This window comes from Ananas comosus, linkage group 13, assembly GCF_001540865.1.
Source record: "Ananas comosus cultivar F153 linkage group 13, ASM154086v1, whole genome shotgun sequence".
NCBI lineage: Eukaryota > Viridiplantae > Streptophyta > Magnoliopsida > Poales > Bromeliaceae > Ananas > Ananas comosus.
In genome coordinates this window covers 750,330-768,320 of record NC_033633.1, presented here as the reverse complement: position 1 = coordinate 768,320, position 17,991 = coordinate 750,330, and the positions used below count along the sequence as shown (strand labels likewise).

Genomic DNA, 17,991 nt, shown 5'->3' with positions numbered 1-17,991 from the left:
GGGTTTGTTGTTACTTGTTACTTGTTACTGCGGAGGAGGTTAATGTTTAGGCGTTTCGCCTACGTGGCAGCGAGATGGGATGGTGTAAGGCCCTATTGAAAATTTACTAAACTTAAGAGGGGCTAATAGTACAATTCTTCAACTTTTTCTCTTTTTATATTAGAGTGTAGGTAACTAGATATGTATAGGAGGATGAGCGTGGCGACTTGGGCTCGAATTTTGAGGTAGGTGGGGTTGTGTTGTCGTTTTATTATGGTAGAACGTTTCCGTACTCGGTTCATTTTTTTTGTTATATTTTTTTATATAAAAATAATATCAAATTTATTTAAAAGTATGATCATTTTAAATGGACTATCTAATTTTTCAAAAACTTTCATTTTATTATCCAACTATTGAATTTATTTTAATTTGAATTAATTAAAATATAATTTTAATCAATTTATAATTATGAGAATTATATAAATTATATTAATAAAATATGCAAAAATAAATAATATATTTTAATTTTAAATTAAAAATATTATTGATTGATTCCAATTAAATAGATTAAAAAATTAGATAGCAAAATTACGATTTTAAAAAAAATTTGTATAATTTTAAATAAATTATTGTTATTATTTGAAAATCCAGTGACTCTTTTTTACTGTCCAGTAGCTATTCTTTTGGATTCAGGAGCTCGGGATAAAAATTTGGTGGGCATCCGCCCCCAAACAACTTATTTGGGGCAGAGCTGATGGGTCGCAACCCTCGGAAACTGAAAAAANGGGGGGGGAGCCTGTGGTGGAAAGTGGGTGGTTGTGATGGGCGCCTGTACACCACGCGGCGCCCATCGGTTCCGTTTCTAAATAAATTGTTTGCGAACAGATGCCCCCAAAATTTTGTCCAGGAGCTCCGCCACCTCCTGGGTTCTCTGTGTGTTGTGGCATCTCCAGATGTTTTCAAGTAACCCAAAATTTAAAGATCCACAGTGGCTAGTAAGGTGAGTTTACAGTATGTGTCAGTTAATGATGACGGGCTAATGAACTTTTTGAATTTAAGTTTGAATAGTAGGTTTCAATTTAGGCTCCAAATGAACTTAACTCAAAACTAGGCTCATTTTTAGTTCTTTTACCTGTCTTAAATTTAGTTTAGAAGTCCATTTCAAGCCGAAATGTTCTTTGCTATACTTAAACTAGGTTGCCTCGCTTATGTTCGAAATGTGAGAATTAGAAAACATTTGACTCTTATATGCTCCAGATCAATCTCTAACTCCTGCACTACAGCAACAATATATTTTCACATCGGTGTACTCTAAAAACTTAAACTGTTAAACTTTTAACACTCTCCTTTACATCTTGGCTTGAAATTTTTTAGTTGATCCATGACGTGAGCTTGAATTAAATGGAAGAATAAAATGTTAGAAACCTGACATAACTCGAACTCAGAACCTCCTGCTCTGATGTCATGTAAAACAACCGTTACACTTTAAAAGCTTATACTATTAGAGAACGATATTTAAATATTTTTATATTTAACAATAAGTTATAGAAAAATTAGTTTAAACATATAAAAATAATACTCCTCGTGCAAAATATAAGTTCAAATTCAAGGTAAAATAGACAAAATATTATTGGTTATTAAATATTGGTTGCGTTGTTTCTTAAGGATTAAGAAAGGGTGATCCCATGGAATGAAAAAGGTAAGGACTCGGAATGCGTGCGGGGTTAAAGTTGGGAGAGGGAGTGGGTAGAGGTCCATCCAATGTTTTGGGCCTTTTTTGGGCTGGGACACAATTGGGCCTCAAAGGATCAAACAATTCAGAGCCCAGTTTCACCGAGGCGCGGTGATAGTACTGTAATTGTTCAAATATAAGATTTTTAAACTAGTAGCACCAACACTGTTTAGAGTAGTTGAATTGACATTGCATATCCTACACTTCAGGAAATAGATAATGACTTCAAAATCCTGCTCAGTTTCATTACGAGAAACAGCTAGCAAAGCAGCAGAGAAATAATAAACTAATTAGCATCATAGATCAAGTAATATCAAAACATCTATTTACAAACCATTTCCATTTCTTCTTCAAGTTTTCTACCTGCATGAACATGAATTTCTTGTTCAGCTGCACCAGACGAAAAGCATCCGCAATTTGTACATGTTGAAACTCAGAACTGAAGCAGCCTAACAACTTTGTTTAAAATTTACCCAAACATAGCAACTAGAAGCTTCACCAAGCTCCTCTCTTAATTTCCAAGTACAGTTGAGTTAAAAACAAAGGGCGAAAAGTCATCCCTGGAGAAGTCCTTGTAAAAGCTAAACCAAATAGGCATTTTAAAACAGCTAATTTTCATCTAAAATTGAAATATATGTCTTGTCGTGGCTAAAAGAACAAAACCCACCCATCCACAAGAAACATATGCAAATAAATAAATCATTCTCAGGCACTAACACGAAAGCCTATCATATGTAAGAAGATTATGTGCAATGAATTTAATAGCCTTCATTATTGGGGCATGACTACTACAATCAAAATGGTGTAGTCGCTATCAAGAGACAGAAAACTTATGCACCCAAGGAAAAGAAAGGTTTGAAATGGAGCAGAATAATTTGTTTTAACTTTTGATAAAGAACCTGTCCTTTTCTCTGAGTCATACGAGATCTTGCTAAAGAAACATAAGAGAGTGCTAAAGACGCAAATGAGATGATGCAGATCCCACAATCGATGACAATTTTTCACCACAATGAAAAAGGAACATAAGAAATTACAGTAACTTCACAGAGAAAAGCCAAAAGGCCAAGTCATTGCACTTATGAGCTACAAAGCGCACAAAAGATGTTCTCAAAAACTACAATTCCATTACCTATGTTATTTAAAAGAGCCAACACAAATACAAGCAAGATTTTATTCGACTCAAATAGATAGTTAGACATGACCACCATCTCTCCAAAACCTTCTAACAAGCAAACTCGCAGTAGTTCTACTAATAACCCAACCATACTATGGAAAGGCCACGTTCTTCGGCAGACACTAACGCAACCAAACAAATATTAATTCCACACTACAATCAAAATACTTATGTTAGCATAAGATCACTACCTCCAAGTTGAGAGGGCCGCATGCAGACCCTAACTTCGTGTTCTTCTGGCCCGGAACTATGTTTTGGGACCATAATCTCGAGTACTGCACCACTCTCATCATAATAGGCTTCAAGCTTAGCATCTTCTGGAATCCTTGTAGCAAGCGGTATCTCTCTCGTGAATTCCCCCATCGGGCAATGTTCAGGAAAAGGATCCATTAACTTAAAGGTCCTACCATGCCTCTTTATATTCGACATCCTTGCAGTACTAACACAAAGTATTTTAACTATCCCATGAGTGAGAGTATTCCTCCATGAAACTTTCACCCTTTGACGATCCACAAAAGGTAAGCTAACCAATATAAGATACCCCCCCTCATCCTCATAAATAGTTTTCGATGCGGTCACGGGGCCACTTGCGTGTCTCATTACACCGTTAAATTCATTTGCCCACAAAGGTTCAATTGGGTTATTCATCTCCACATCTTGGGCTCTCTCTGAAGTAGAATTTAGTGGCAAGAAGCACTCCTCATCGATTCTGCGTTTATTGCATAGTGAAGAATGATCCAATCCATTACCAATAGAATGATTTGCTTGCGACAATAGATTTAAGCCCGACCCATTCAACAGCTTTGGTCTTTCAAGCTCGAAATCAGCAGAATTAAGATTCCTCCATGAACAAAAATCACTAGCTTCAGGCGGGATTGGGAAATTAAGCTCCCTTCCTGTTAATTCCACCCATTTCTTGAGGTCGCTTTCAGGAATTAGGGCAAGATTAGGCGATCTCACGATCTCAATTCCATGGATACACTGAGGGTTGGACAGACCACGGTACTGCTTGCGCTGCATTCGGTGGGACCGGACAAAACCCTTATCGGCGCTGAACGGGAACTGCGGTTCGCCAAGCCGTGAATGGCCATTCATGAAGCTCCTTAACTGCATCTTGCCTAGGGCATTCTCAGGCCTCTCCTTGAAAACCCACATGTACATGTTCTCCATGTCGTGCTGGACAAAGAAGACATCGAGCCTCAAATCCGACTTATCGAAGTTCGCATCCCTAACGCCGGCCTTATTCTTTGATTTATCAGTTAATGTAGGTTTGAAGTAGTTATTGAAGAAGAACCACGCACCCCAAATGCTATCTCCTCTTTTGGCAAATTTGCGGTTGGTAATCTTTGGGAGGTTGAGCATAGAATCTGGGTCATAAAGCTGGGGGCCTGTGCTGATGTCGAATATATTATCGCAAGCATCCGAGTTCCATGAGTGGTGTGGCGGAGAGATTTCATCCGAAAAGGGAAGGTTTATATCAGGGGGGCCAGATAGAGTCGCGGGGGGGCGGTGGTGGATCATGGGTTCACGGTGGTCGACATCCTCGTGGGAGGAAGACGATGATGGGTTTCCGGAAGGTTCTATGGAGAGGAGGGTGGAGGGATGGTGGTGGTTATCCATGGATAAAGTGGTGAGGAGATCTTCTCCCATCACTCTGTCTCGAAACAGCGCGAACTCTCTATTCACCTCCTCCTCCTCCTCCTCCGCCTCCTTTCTCTTTGCGCTATCTAATCGGCGGGTTTCGGATGCCGCCGCATTCGATGAACGCATCCCACAGGAGGCACTCACAGGCCCATTCCATAAATCCAACCATCAAATTTCCAACAGATCAATGGAAAACCCCAATAGCCCCCAAATCCAACCGAATCCCCAGATCAGACCCAGCAGAAAGGAACCTTTTTTTTTTAACTACAAAAACCCTAGAACCAACATTCACAGATCAAATTAATCAATCAATCAACCAAATTGTGAAACTAGAAGAAACCCAATTGATCCCAGGTCAAATAAACCCTAAAAATAGCACAGCAAATCCTGGAACCCTAGTTTCCTCAGCTGACTCGAAAAGGGCAAGACTGATGATACAAACAGAAGATACCCAATTGGTCCCAGCCCAAGTTAATCCCAAAACAAACACTAAAAAAGTGATCTTTGCATCCAACAACCCCCGAAAACCCTCGATTTCTCAACCGATTACAAAGGGGCAAGATCGTTGTAACAATAGAAACCCCCGAAACGGCTCCAATTCGCTAAAAGGGGTTCGAATTGAGGAGATACGTATGGATCAAAACCAGTAACCCAAATCAAAATCGAAAGCGAAAAAGGAGGTCGGAAAGATCAAAACCTAGTTATTGCCAAGAAACGAATTGGTGCTAATTAGGGGGATTACCTTTCGAAGCAGGATCAAAAACGACAAGGGAATTGTGCTTCGTGAGCTTCGACTATGGCTTCTCCACCCATCCACAATAAGGACGAGAGAGAGAGGTGAGGGAAAGGAGAAGGAACGAACGTACGACGACGCCGTCGATTTAAGAACTGCGCAATTAGACTAATTTCGCCGTTAATTAACGGCGACAGGACGGAAACCGGGTTACGCAAGATGTTCTAGCTAAAAATAAAAAATAAAAAAAAAATCTTGCTGTTTTTAATATTGACAAAAAAAAAAAAAAACAAAACGAAAATTTTCGAACCATTCCACGTAGTTTTTACCCTTTAAATTATTTATACTACTATTCGCCGCACCGTTACTATAGTCAAAACATTCATCTATTATAAATTAGATATAATAAATGTTATTTTTTTACGATTGATATTACTCTAATCTTTTTTCTTCGCAACGGTATTAATAATTATTATTCACTTATCATCATAAGTGAATAATTGTACCATGACATGTGCCACCATTTGTGAAATATTACATATTGTAATGTATTGTATATTATATGTCTACAAGACAACAAAGCCAAACATTTGGTTAAAAATAATACAATAATATATTGTTTGATATTTTTCATATATTTATTAATTTTAGTAGTCTTGTATAAAATAATTGTTATTAAGATTTTGTTTTTTTTAACAAGTCTATGGACAATTAATAATCCATAACGGGATTGGACATAATGACACACCATCCACTCCTAATTAAAGACATCAATGGTTCATAAATTTTATTCATTAAATAGGCTTATAATTGCCCCTTCCTTTAACCACCATCACCCCCTCATTGTAAAAGTGAACATGTTATGAAGCATTATTAATTAAGACATTATTAACCCTAAATTATTGCACTAAAAGATTATGGGTGCATAAGCATGCACGCTGCATTATATTAATTAAGTATATAAAAGAAAATGTCAAATTCTCATAATATGTAAGAGAAAACAAATGTATTGAATTTGCTCATCAATTATTTTTTTTAGAAAAGGATAGCATGCTTCATTTATTTAGCAAATGAATTTAGCTATATGGGTTGAGGCAACGCGGCCTTAAAAAATGTTCAAGGCAATCAAAATAAAAAAGGCAAATAAAAATAAAAAAGAAAAATCGTGGAAAAATTACTAACTCTATTAACTTCTCACTCAAATCCAAGTCACTAAGAGCTGCAAAATTTAATCCAATTCCTGCTCACGTTCCGAATTTATTTAATGGTCAAAAAAGATCAAATAATTGGTTTTTAAAATTATATTATTTCTTTCCTATCAGATCATCCACCAACAATTTAGTCATCATTCATTGCTCTATCTATATTACTTTAATTTCATATTTTAGCCTTCCATATCTAAAATATTTAGAAGCTTAAGATTGAGTTCATCACGAGTGAACAATGCGCAAACAAAATAGACATGTCACCACCTAATGGAGCATGTTATATAATGGTGATCTTGGCCACCATTTATAATCCTTAAAAAACAAGAGAGAGAGAGAGAGAGAGAGAGAGAGAGAGAGAGAGAGAACTACACAGATAAATTTTGTAAAGCCCAGTAAGTAAGTAGTGTACATAACCCTCCTACTCAATAGCGCAGCATTTCAGAACATTTTCTCTACACAAGATATATGAAAGAAAATAAAATTAATTAATAAGCAAATCAACCAATAAATCTGTAAAGTTTTTCTTTTTTGATTAAACAGGGGTATCTGTAAAGTTTTTCTTGTCCTATAATTGAAAAAGCTACCAACCGTCCTTAGAGCAAGTGGCAAAAGATTTGGTGGTTGGTATCCGATCGAGTCCCAAGTTCGAATCCTAGTTGATTCACATTTCTTGCTAAGTTTATTTCTAAATAAAATAAACGAAACGGATAGCGTGCTACCTATCTCTCAAAAAAAAAAAAAAGGTAAAATCTCAACTCTACATAGAAGTGGCCAAAATCTTATGTCTCCATTTATATGGACACTCTGGTATGATCATACACTTTCAAATTTGTTTTTACTTGATTTGAAAGTATCCCAGAGTCCAAGATTAGTAAGCTATGCAATTCTAAAAATAACTCACTGGAGCTTCCTCTAATACTCCATATGAAGCTCACGCAAAAGCCAAAGCAAACCGTTCCAACACAAAACACGGTTTGAAAACCCCGAAAACCTCGCAAACAACGTTCTATTCTTTGTCTCGGCCTTTGTTTCTTGTTTGTTTTTGTTTCCGAACCATCCCTAATAGAATGAGACAAAATATATACAAAGTTACTTCAGAAAAATTGAAAACAAAAAAAAATATCCTCCCCTATTAGTTCATCGTATATAGAGTTCATTGAAAGATAAATAGCTAGCTCTGATACATCAGTCTCCGTTTCGGCGGCACCGCCGTTGCAACCGAAATGGACCACCACCGCGGCGATCGCGACCACCGCGCGAACCCAAAGTACGTGGCCCCGGTGTTGATCACCTTCCTCTGCTTCATGTCGGTCGGCATCGTCCTCGCCCTCTGCCGATGCCTCCTCGCCACGTGCTGCCCCAACGGCCGCCGCAGCCGCAGCCGCAGCCGCGTTCCGGCCCCCGCGCAGCGTCCCATGCAGCAGCAGCAGCAGCAGCAGCAGATCCCATGCAGCTGCAGCAGCAGCAGCGCCGCGCAGCTGATTCCCGCGGCGGCGGTGCCTTACGAGAAGAGCCGGGGAGGCGAGGGGGAAGGGGAGGGGGATGGCACGTGCGCGGTGTGCCTCGCGGACTTCGAGGAGGGCGAGGCCGTGCGGGTGCTCCCGGAGTGCGCGCACTGCTTCCACGTGGCGTGCATCGACGCGTGGCTCCGCGCGCGCACCAGCTGCCCCGTGTGCCGCGCCGAGATAGCCCCTCCGCCGCTGCGCGCCTGCCATGTGGCCCGCGGCGATTCGCTGCCGCACCGCATGCCGCCTCCGGCCGCCATCCTATAGCACGCTCAATTTTGGTTATATACATCTATATAAGTTAGGTTACTATACTGTCGATAATACCAAGTGATTGATACTGTCAAATTTTCTATCATTAAATCTAACGCTCGATCATATTTCATTTGTTAATTCTATATATAGAAAGAGAGAGTTGAGCTGAAATACTATCGGTAGTAAAAAGACTCCATTGCCACTCATTTGTTTTCGACGACCGAGTCTCTAAATCGACGATCGATATCGTTGAACATGATTTATACCACTTGAAATATTTAAAAATCAAATTTTATACTTTTCGATATTATTCTCTTATCTATCAAGTGGACATAAAAATGAATGATCGAAAATGAATATTCTTTAAAAAGTGATGATAGGAGTCTTGTAATCAAGATCAAGAGTATAAATCTTATAGTTTAAAGAATTTTCTAACCAAAATTCAACTCATTTAAATATCTTTACACCATTAAATGAGAAACGTCACGTATCAATCGTTAAAATTATAAATTTTGAAACACTTTGATCATTAGGCCAATGATGCAAAAAAAAATTTAAAATTTAGTTTCTACATGCTCCAAGTAGTATAGATCATATTCAACGGTGTCGATCGTCAATTTGGAGACTCGATTACCGAAAACAAATGGATGACAACGGAGTCCATTTGCTACTAATAGCATTCCAGCTCAACTCTCTCTCTCTCTCTATATATATATATATTCTTAATTGATAATGTTTAAGTGATGCGGAGTACAATTACCTTATTAGGTACAAACTGAATTAACTTTCTCTTTTAGTTCCTCCATTTTTGATGAATTTCTCTTTTATTTTATTTTATAATTTGGAGAGAAATTAAGTTTCCTCTGGCTGTTGTACATGTAATCTCAACTCTTATTTACTAGGAATTCAACATGCAAATACAAGTACAAGTCAATATTTATGCAAAAAATGCTACATGAATTTATCAATACATCACTTGATCACCTTCTCAACTCATAATTAAAGGCATCTATTTCTAAGGATACAGTGCATTAGTTTCTAAGGTCTACATAGGAGTCCTATATTATTATTAATTATTCGTTTTATTTAAAAAGTAATTAATGGACGACCAAAGTGCAAGTTAACGCTTACATAAAAATGTAAAGAGGCCGTCCGTACATGCATTTTACCAGTTTCTTTAATTTCAATCACTGACATTATACGTACTACTCACAGAAGAAGCAGTAAAATTTATATTACATGCACGAAACTCCTTGGACTTGCCTTAATTAGTTTCAACGCAACCTACGTACGTACAAAATACAATGCATGCCCTTCCAATACACAATTCTCTCTCTCTCTCTCTCTCTCTCTCTCTCTCTCTCTCTCTCTTTTCCCTCTTCATATCTTTCCACATGCTATATTATTATGTGCATAATTAGAGAGCTTTTTTACATTTCAAAGGATGTTATTACTTATTTGCCAATAAAGTGAGGGAGTTACATGCATTTGAGGAAAAGTTAAGATAACAGATCTACGTACATAATTAATTAGCTTCTGTTCCAACGCTCTAATGCATACACAACGTGTATGAGCATGGTGAATTTGAAAATAGGTAAACCATTTACGAATTCACATTTTTGCTCCACTCTGTATTTAATTATTTTTTGGACCCCCACAAAGACTCGCTTAGAAGTTATTGATGTGTAGACAAGTTCATATTATATTTTAAATAATAGTTTATAAAATGAATAAAAAGCTTTTACATTATATACGCCAGAAGATTAATAAAAAATAAGCGTAGTAAGTTACGGATTCTCTAATAATACTATTTTTATCGAATCTCTAGCGTAGACAACTTTAACGTATGTAACGTACATTTTATGATTTCTGTTACGGCAAAAGCTCTAATTTAGCTTATTATGATATCTACTTAGACCAGCAAATTTAATTTGCCTGTGAATAAATGGCCCTAATTCAAGGGCCCCGTGATTCTCACACCATTGTTATAGCACGGATAAGTACTCAAAAAATGCGATATAAACACCGTAAGAAGCCGTATCAATCTACTGTTCGTGTCCCCACTGCTCAGTTGCAATCAGCGTACCCTTCACGTTTTTCCCACTCCCCTCTCTCCTTACCTACATATATGCGATACTCTCTCTCTCTCTCTCTCTCTCTCTCTCTCTCTCTCTCTCTCTCTCTCTCTAAACGTAAGATTCAATGGCCTCTTCAACTTCTTCAGGGGACTCATCCCCCATCTACTACTACTTCACGATCACAATCTGCGCGGTAGCCGTCCTCCTCATACTGTCGAACATCGTCGCATTCGCTTGCTGTTCCACCTCTCATCCGACAATGCAAAGCCTCCGACGCCGCCTGGGGTTCGCCGACGGCTCGACCGGCGAAGCGCGTGAGATCGAAATCACGCACGGAATTCCCGCGATGAAGTATCGGATTGATCGGCCCTGCGATAATGCCTCAAACGGCTGTGCCGGTGAGTGCGGGGTTTGCTGCGATAATGACTCGAACGGCGAGTGCTCGGTTTGCCTGTCGGCTTTTGCAGATGGAGAAGATGTCAGGCGGATGCCGCGGTGTAAGCACTTGTTCCATGCAGCTTGCATCGACATGTGGCTCTTCTCTCACGTGAACTGCCCGCTTTGTCGAGCTCCCGTCTACCCAGTGGCTCGGAACTGCTCCTTCACCGGAGCAGCAGCATCGAGTCGCCATTCAGATTTGGAGGCACAGGGTCGACAGGGGGCGCAGTTTTACTACGCTAGCCGATCGCAAGCGTTTCAGTTGAACTTCTAGAGAGAGAAAGAGAGAGGGGAAGTTATATTTAGGTGCCTTAGTTGTATCTCTAAAGCAAGAAACCAATTCTGTGAGCATGCTATTGTACATATACAACTGGTTCACACACTAATTAACATGCCTTCAAAGTTCAAACTGTACCCTGCACATCAAAACTGAATAGAACATCCCACACGAGAAACAAATAAAAAGAAAATGCGATCAATGAGAGAATTCCAAGTGAAAAACTTCGTACACGCATCTTAAAATAGCAAGCATGGGAGTAATATTATGAGAAATAATTCGTGATGGCTATGGTACATGAAGCTAAGTTTATTGGCTTGTTTCATCGGACGAGTCAGATGAGTACATAAAGATTACATTTTCCTCAAATTATCTAGCCTTGCCTGTAAATCATCGTCTATTCCGGTGTCTTCGCCCGCGGCTCCTTCCGCTTGAGCAACCTTCCCAGCTGCAACTGGTTTAGCCACCGCCGACGAAGGGGCCTTGACAAGCTGCGTGTTTTATTAGCACAGAAAATGAAAGGTTCTCAGTTCTCTGATGCATAACAGTAAAAGCAAAGCATGTAGTTCCTGCGCTGTTTGGTTAGGGGACGGATTCTGCGGGAATAACTAATTTTTATGCATGGGGCATCTGAAACTTTTCTTTCATCGCGTTTTGCAAATAACGGGAATAAACAAGCCCCTCATCGTCCCCGACCAAACTGTTTGATAGAAAACAGGAAGGTGATTAAATTTATCTTAGAAAAAGGTACCTCTGAATTAACGTCGATCCCAATTTCATCGAGCACCTGGCTCACGAGTTCTTCCGTTTCTTCTTCTTCCTCGTCTCCTTCCAAGGCATCGTCTATAGCATCTCCCATCACCTCGCTGACCATTTCCATTTTCTCATTTTGCCGTTCAAATTCTTGCATTATCTTCTGCAGTGCAGGCAGATTCAGCTGCCTGTTCATCTGGGCCATCGCCTTAGTGACTCCTTTCATGGCTTCTCCCATCGCTTGGGTCGATTTCAAAGTCTGTGAGAAATACTAATTAGTTGCTGAGGTTGATGGCAATTGGAAAATTTGGTCTGCTGAGAAAATCTCTCACAGCTTCATCTGTTCTCGATTGTCTAAAACAGTATGTGCTTTTGCACACATATCCCCCTGCAAAATCATCTAGTGGCTAACCCAACTTCGACAACAGTTACACTACACCAGAGATAATAAACAGATATCTACCTGAATTCGAAGAGATACTCCTTGCAGCTGTGACTTGAGAGCATAAAACTTTGTAATCTGATGCCTGGTACGAATAAGGTCTTTTGCCATTACTTTTACAGCTCCCTGCAACAGACATATACCATCGAAAAAAGATAAACCTCACTCAAAAGGCAATAAAGTTGCAAAACAAGATAGACATACTATTAATGCTACTATGGATTCCATAAACAAACACATCCAAAATGCAACCTAAAATCTATCGTTTGAATCTTTCGGTCTAGGATGGAAATTTCCAGTGTTACTGAAATAAGTTCCTAACCGTCTGCCATAATGAAGCAACAAAGTACATTGCAGTAGAAATTCGAAAATGAGGTTCTTTGGACTAATCAGAGAATTAAAGAGACTTAGAGTCACTCTTCTTCTCCTAGACTATTTCGAGGCTTTTAGGTTTCTTCAAAGGCTTCTTTCTCTGTAACATGAGGCTAAACTGTCAACAATAAGATTTAAAGACTATTCAGTTATGCTGCTCGGATCCTCTTGTCATGCTCAAAAAGTAGCAAGGCACATATATCAATAGAAGGTTGCTGTATGGATTACATGTCAAGAAATAACTAATCCAAGTAACAAAATGCAACTACTTAGCTACTTATCTGCATTTGTACAAAGAGAGCTAAGTCACACAATTATACTAAAATCCAAATAATAGGAATGAAAGTATGTAGCCTGAATCAGCCTTGTTTGGTAACCAATTATTGAATATATACTCCCAAAATGTACCTAGACTATCACTGCTCCCGAAATAAAGAGGCAAATGTTAAATCTAGGCAATTCAATCCAACTTTATAGATCATTAGCATGTGAAATGTACAATCATGAATAAAACAAGCATAAAATTATAAATCCTAACATAAATCGAAGGATAAAGCTAATTCAGAACTATTCAGCATGTCAGATAACAAAATTAATAACACAAGGAAGCATAATATGAATAGCAAATGCCAAATGCACAATAGGAATGCTGCGATTGATACTTAAGCAACTAATCCAGTACCCAAATGATCAATATTATCATATAAATCATTGAAAATTTTAATGATTAGCATATATACCATCTGGCCCTGTTTAGCAGTTTTCTTAATCTCCGCAATAAGCTTCTTTTCCTGGGCTTGAAGACCTTGCCTCTCCCTTTCTATTTCCCTGATAGATTTATCCAACATTCTCTTGTTCTCTCTCAGTAACTCTGCGAATAAACACAACATCCGCATAAAATTCCAATACACGCTACAAATATTCACAAAAATTAGGTTAAAATATATGAAGAGTTGAAGACACCATCGACCGTAGTAAATTTCGAAATAGACTCTTCAAATTTACTTCTTTTGATCGACACTCCTCAACTTTTAATTGCTTTGATTTGAATTATCTTCCTAAACTGAATTGGCGATTCATTAGAATTAACTGACCTGATAGCTATCAGCAGTTAACAGTTGATAAAATTCACAGATTTATCAGCTAAAAAAGTGTTCATATCAGTTAAATTTAACATGATCATCACTAACTACAATAAAATTTCCAATTTATTCAATTAATTTAAATTAAAAATAAAAAAAAATTAGGGGATATCGATCCAAAGTTAAATACTTGAGGAGATCTACTCAAAATTGGCCTATAATTTGAGGGGGTATCTATAGCCACAACACAAAATTCACACAAAAAATGCGTCCTTTTTAGCATGATTTCAACAAAAAACACATGAATAATCGAAGAACATGAACCGATTCGTCAGATATTGGTGAAAAAATTCGAACTAGATCCAAAATAGGAGAGGATTAAGGGGAGAAATTGGTACCCGCAGGGGTCTTCTTCTTCCCGAAGAGGAAACTCATCGTGGCGATCTCACACGGAGGAATTCGATCGGGGGGGTTGAATCGAAGAGATCGAAAAGATCGAAGAGAGATGCTCTTCTTCTTCGTCGCCCTAATCCTTTTTTATTTACTTTTTTTTTTTTCCGCGGAAAAAACGTTTGCTTCGATCGATCGCTTCGACCCCTCCCCAAACGCGTTATGATGCCGACGAGTTCCACCAATGATTGGCTTGGGCCGGGTCTAGGCTCGTGAAACTCCTTGGGGTCTATGGGCCGGAATGGGCCTGGTCTACGATGATTTGAGTCCAAGATGGTTTGGGCCCTATGGGCTACATTCGAATTTCAGGTCCATTGGTCCCATTTTAATGATAGGCAATCCTTGAACTTTTGATCGTTCGCAATTTGGTCCTTTATATTTTGCTTAGACTTATTTAAAATTGGGATAATATCTAATATGCCTCTGAAAAACTTATGACAAATCTAATTTATCCCTGTTTTCTTTTTTGTTTCAAATATACCTCTAATATAGCTCCCCGTTATTCAAAAAATACTTCCGTTGTTAGTACCTGATAAGTTATCTCATGTTAAAACCGGCTCAAAATTTTACCTGAGTTAAAAAAAAAATAAAATTACCTCTTTTATTTTTAACTTAAGAATAAATAAAAAATTTGGTGCTGGTAGAAAGGTATGTTTGAAAAGATAAAAAAAATTAAAATACTTCTTTTGTTCCTATATTAAAGACAAATAAGAAAAGTAGGTGACGATAGAAAGATATATTTGAAAGGGTAAAATAGTAATTTTACAGAGATAACGGTTGTTGCTAACAATAAATTAACAAAATTTAACTCTAGAGATATATTTGAAATAACTTAGAACAATAAAAGAATATTTTTAATATTAGCTTTCTAAGAGTTATAAATTAGAAAGTCGAAAAATTTTCAAGGATAGATAAGCAACTCCCCCTTTAAAATTTACGAAATATAATTTCTTGTAATGTCCTCCCCGGAAACAATTCTCATTCAAAATACAATTATATAACATGCAAGAGAGATATTAGATAATAAATTAAAAAAAACTCAGGGTTGACATTAATTGCAAGAAATATAATTTCATTTTACCTAGTAGCTTAAACACGTACGCATCACAAATTTCAGATCTTTATAAAGATAGATCATGCATGGAAATTAACCAGGGGTTTTTACCCCGAGAAGTAAAAATCTTTTCGTTCTTTTTTGTATATATTTACGTGATTTTAAGCCATTTAATATTGCAAATAAACTAGTTGGAACTGTACATGTGCTGCAACATTGGGAGCTAAATGAGGCTTACATATATATACTAATAATACAAGTTTCAATGATGGTATCATTTATTGTGCTCAATATTGCTCTTGAATCTTATGCATGAAGTCCTTATGATGTTTGCATGTAGTTTGGTGAGCTCAGGCCCCACCTATCTGTAATGCACCATATTAAATGAATCAGTGTGAGATATGATGAAATGAGTAATGATCAAGGATATATACCCCCCAAGGGCCCTTTGTAGCTCTCAACAAAATAAGCAATTATATTATATTGAAATTTTTTCGCTCGATTTTCGCCCGTTAATACATATCGGCATTTGAAGTGTATAAATTGCTTATGTGATCGATTTACTCTCTTCTCTCTTTCTCGATTCTTCTCACTGTTCGACATCCGACAGATGTACAGATTTTCCTATAACTGCAGTATTGGATTGCACACAACAAGGTCCTTCTCAATTGTGACCTGGAAACATTTATTCTCTTGGGGGGGGTGTCTCTTATTTAGCCTTTTATTTTTCTGTGTGCGTGTGGTCCTAATGTAGCTGTTGCTATCCTGGGCCCAATCAACCTCACATGAGGGTTTTTGCCTTGTTTGTGAGTCTTTAACCTCACATGATCATGCCACCTTTATATATGAGGGCACTGTAGTGTCACCCTCCACAAATTGCCCCAGTGTTGCAGCATTTTGTCTGATGTTTCTTCTAAGCGTGTTGCTCCAGTGTACTTTAGATTCACCTTTCCATATATATAATTTCTCTTGTTTACACGGGAGATAGAAGTTAAACGTCTTAATTATCAAAAATAAATTTCGAGTCTTTTAATAGTGTTGGCTTTATGAAACAATCGTTCTACTCTAAAAGCTTAAGCTGTTAGAGAACGGAGTTTATATAATTTTATATTTAACACCTCTCCTCGTATCTGGGCTCGAGACTTTTTGCAAGACCCATGACGTGAATTTGAATTAAAATGAAGGAAATTAATTATGGTGGGGGCTTGACATGACTTGAACTCAGAACCTTCTACGCTGATACCATATGAAACAACCGTTGTACTCTAAAAACTTAATCATTGTATTCTAAAAATTTAAGCTGTAAGATATGTAATACTCCTCCTCACGTCTGGGCTTGAGACTTTTTATAAGGCCCATGACGTAGACTTGAATTAAATGGGAGGAAATTAATTATGCTGGAGCCTGGCATGACTTAAACTCGGGATCTCTTACTCTGATACCATGTGAAACAATCGTTGTACTCTAAAAGCTTAAGCTGTTAAAAAACGGTGTTTATATAATTTTATATTTAATAGGCCGGCTTTTTGAAAAGTAGTTGCACCAACTATCTATTCTGTGGAAGCTTCATTTGAGCCGAAGCGGTAATCTTTTCAAAAGAAATTCTCAATGTAATGCCATGGGCGGAATCTTCCCATCAAATATTTTGTGTAACAGAGATAGAAGAACCGAATCAAAACTTTTGTTTATAAATCTCAAAATCTTACTTATAATTCTTACTAGCTAGCTATATATAGAAAAATATCAGATTTCTTTATTTGTCAGATGTTTCACTTTGATATAACTGTTGTTGAATACAGAAACAAAAATCGAACAAAACAGATAGTAAATTTTATGGTCCACTTAGAGAAAAATAAGAACGCGCAAAGCAAATATGCTAATAAACCAAGTCAATGCGCCCAACAACTTCAGAAAATTGATCAACAACCAATATGAACACGTCCTAAAATTCAAACCATGCTAAATATAGTGTTTAATAAAACTTATCCAAAGAGAACCACCCTGGATAAACAATTAGAGAAGTGTTGAAGATCAGGTGGAGTAATTTATGGCTCTTTTTGACTTGTTTCTTTCCTCCCACTAAGATCCAAACATGTGTTCCTTCGCTTTGACAAATTTGCCCCCCAAATTGAAATAAAGTGACAATGCCATGGTTTCAAAATGTTGTGACCATGTTTAAATTTTGAATTCATTAGGGATCCAAGTACGCCCGTTGGACAATTAAACCCCTTAACTATATAAATAAATAGGCTATTTTGAAATGTTGCCCCCCCCTTCACATACTTTAAATTTTTTTTTTTGTAACTGTTTATTTTTTAATTTTTTTTTTAAATTTAAATAATTTTAGTCAGATAAATAAAATTTTTATCAAATTTATCGATAATTCTATTAAATTTGATTGCTTTGATTACTAGCCTATTTGAAAGAAACTGAATATAAATTTTTTTTTTCTCATATTCATTATCTTATATAGAATTTAATTATTGACTATAACCTCCTACTGCGTCATCTCTTCACTTTCCCGCCTCTTTCCGGCAACGACCACAGCTAGTCAAGGAGGGGCTGACCTCCTCCTCTCTCGCCTATTGCATTTTATCGCTATCCTCTATTTTCTATCACCGTCTCTTTTTTCATGCATTGATCCCACAAGACCGATAAGTCTCTGTAAGCTATGTATGTTTATCTTTTTCTATGCCACTCATTGTGGTGCTCTTTCTCTAGTCGAAGGTCTGTGACGCTTTGCTGGCCTCTTCATATGACTCGCGGCTCCTCCCGTTCTCTTTAAATTATTCGTGATCTCGTGAATCTTCAGTTG

General features: G+C 37.6%; 4 protein-coding genes across 4 annotated transcripts; 2 read left to right on the top strand and 2 right to left on the bottom strand.

Annotated features, from left to right (window-relative positions):
- On the bottom strand, window positions 2,730-5,407 carry LOC109719400. Its single transcript, XM_020246051.1, has 2 exons — window positions 5,272-5,407; window positions 2,730-4,804 (listed from the first exon to the last, which is right to left on the bottom strand). Exon 2 carries the CDS (start codon window positions 4,653-4,655, stop codon window positions 3,054-3,056), a length of 1,602 nt encoding a protein of 533 aa, XP_020101640.1. The 5' UTR covers window positions 4,656-4,804; window positions 5,272-5,407; the 3' UTR covers window positions 2,730-3,053.
- Window positions 7,694-8,242, top strand: LOC109719658 (probable E3 ubiquitin-protein ligase ATL45). Its single transcript, XM_020246441.1, has 2 exons — window positions 7,694-7,821; window positions 7,924-8,242. The coding sequence occupies exons 1-2, from the start codon at window positions 7,694-7,696 to the stop codon at window positions 8,240-8,242; spliced, it is 447 nt and encodes a 148-aa protein (XP_020102030.1).
- LOC109719657 (probable E3 ubiquitin-protein ligase ATL45) lies at window positions 10,433-11,020 on the top strand. Its single transcript, XM_020246440.1, has one exon. It carries the CDS (start codon window positions 10,433-10,435, stop codon window positions 11,018-11,020), a length of 588 nt encoding a protein of 195 aa, XP_020102029.1.
- Window positions 11,241-14,270, bottom strand: LOC109719647 (vacuolar protein sorting-associated protein 2 homolog 1). The gene is made up of 5 exons (XM_020246430.1): window positions 14,071-14,270; window positions 13,331-13,461; window positions 12,240-12,344; window positions 11,775-12,035; window positions 11,241-11,514 (listed from the first exon to the last, which is right to left on the bottom strand). Exons 1-5 carry the CDS (start codon window positions 14,105-14,107, stop codon window positions 11,377-11,379), a joined length of 672 nt encoding a protein of 223 aa, XP_020102019.1. The 5' UTR covers window positions 14,108-14,270; the 3' UTR covers window positions 11,241-11,376.

Excerpts from the sequence above, each read along its gene's own strand:
- LOC109719400 (XM_020246051.1), bottom strand. The coding sequence starts at position 4,655 with ATGCGTTCATCGAATGCGGCGGCATCCGAAACCCGCCGATTAGATAGC.
- LOC109719658 (XM_020246441.1), top strand. The coding sequence starts at position 7,694 with ATGGACCACCACCGCGGCGATCGCGACCACCGCGCGAACCCAAAGTAC. Across the intron at positions 7,822-7,923 it reads TGCCGATGCCTCCTCGCCAC|CTGCAGCAGCAGCAGCGCCG; the intron begins GTGCTGCCCCAA and ends GATCCCATGCAG.
- LOC109719657 (XM_020246440.1), top strand. The coding sequence starts at position 10,433 with ATGGCCTCTTCAACTTCTTCAGGGGACTCATCCCCCATCTACTACTAC.
- LOC109719647 (XM_020246430.1), bottom strand. The coding sequence starts at position 14,107 with ATGAGTTTCCTCTTCGGGAAGAAGAAGACCCCTGCGG. Across the intron at positions 13,462-14,070 it reads GAAGAAGAAGACCCCTGCGG|AGTTACTGAGAGAGAACAAG; the intron begins GTACCAATTTCT and ends GTTTATTCGCAG. Across the intron at positions 12,036-12,239 it reads GAGTATCTCTTCGAATTCAG|ACTTTGAAATCGACCCAAGC; the intron begins GTAGATATCTGT and ends TATTTCTCACAG.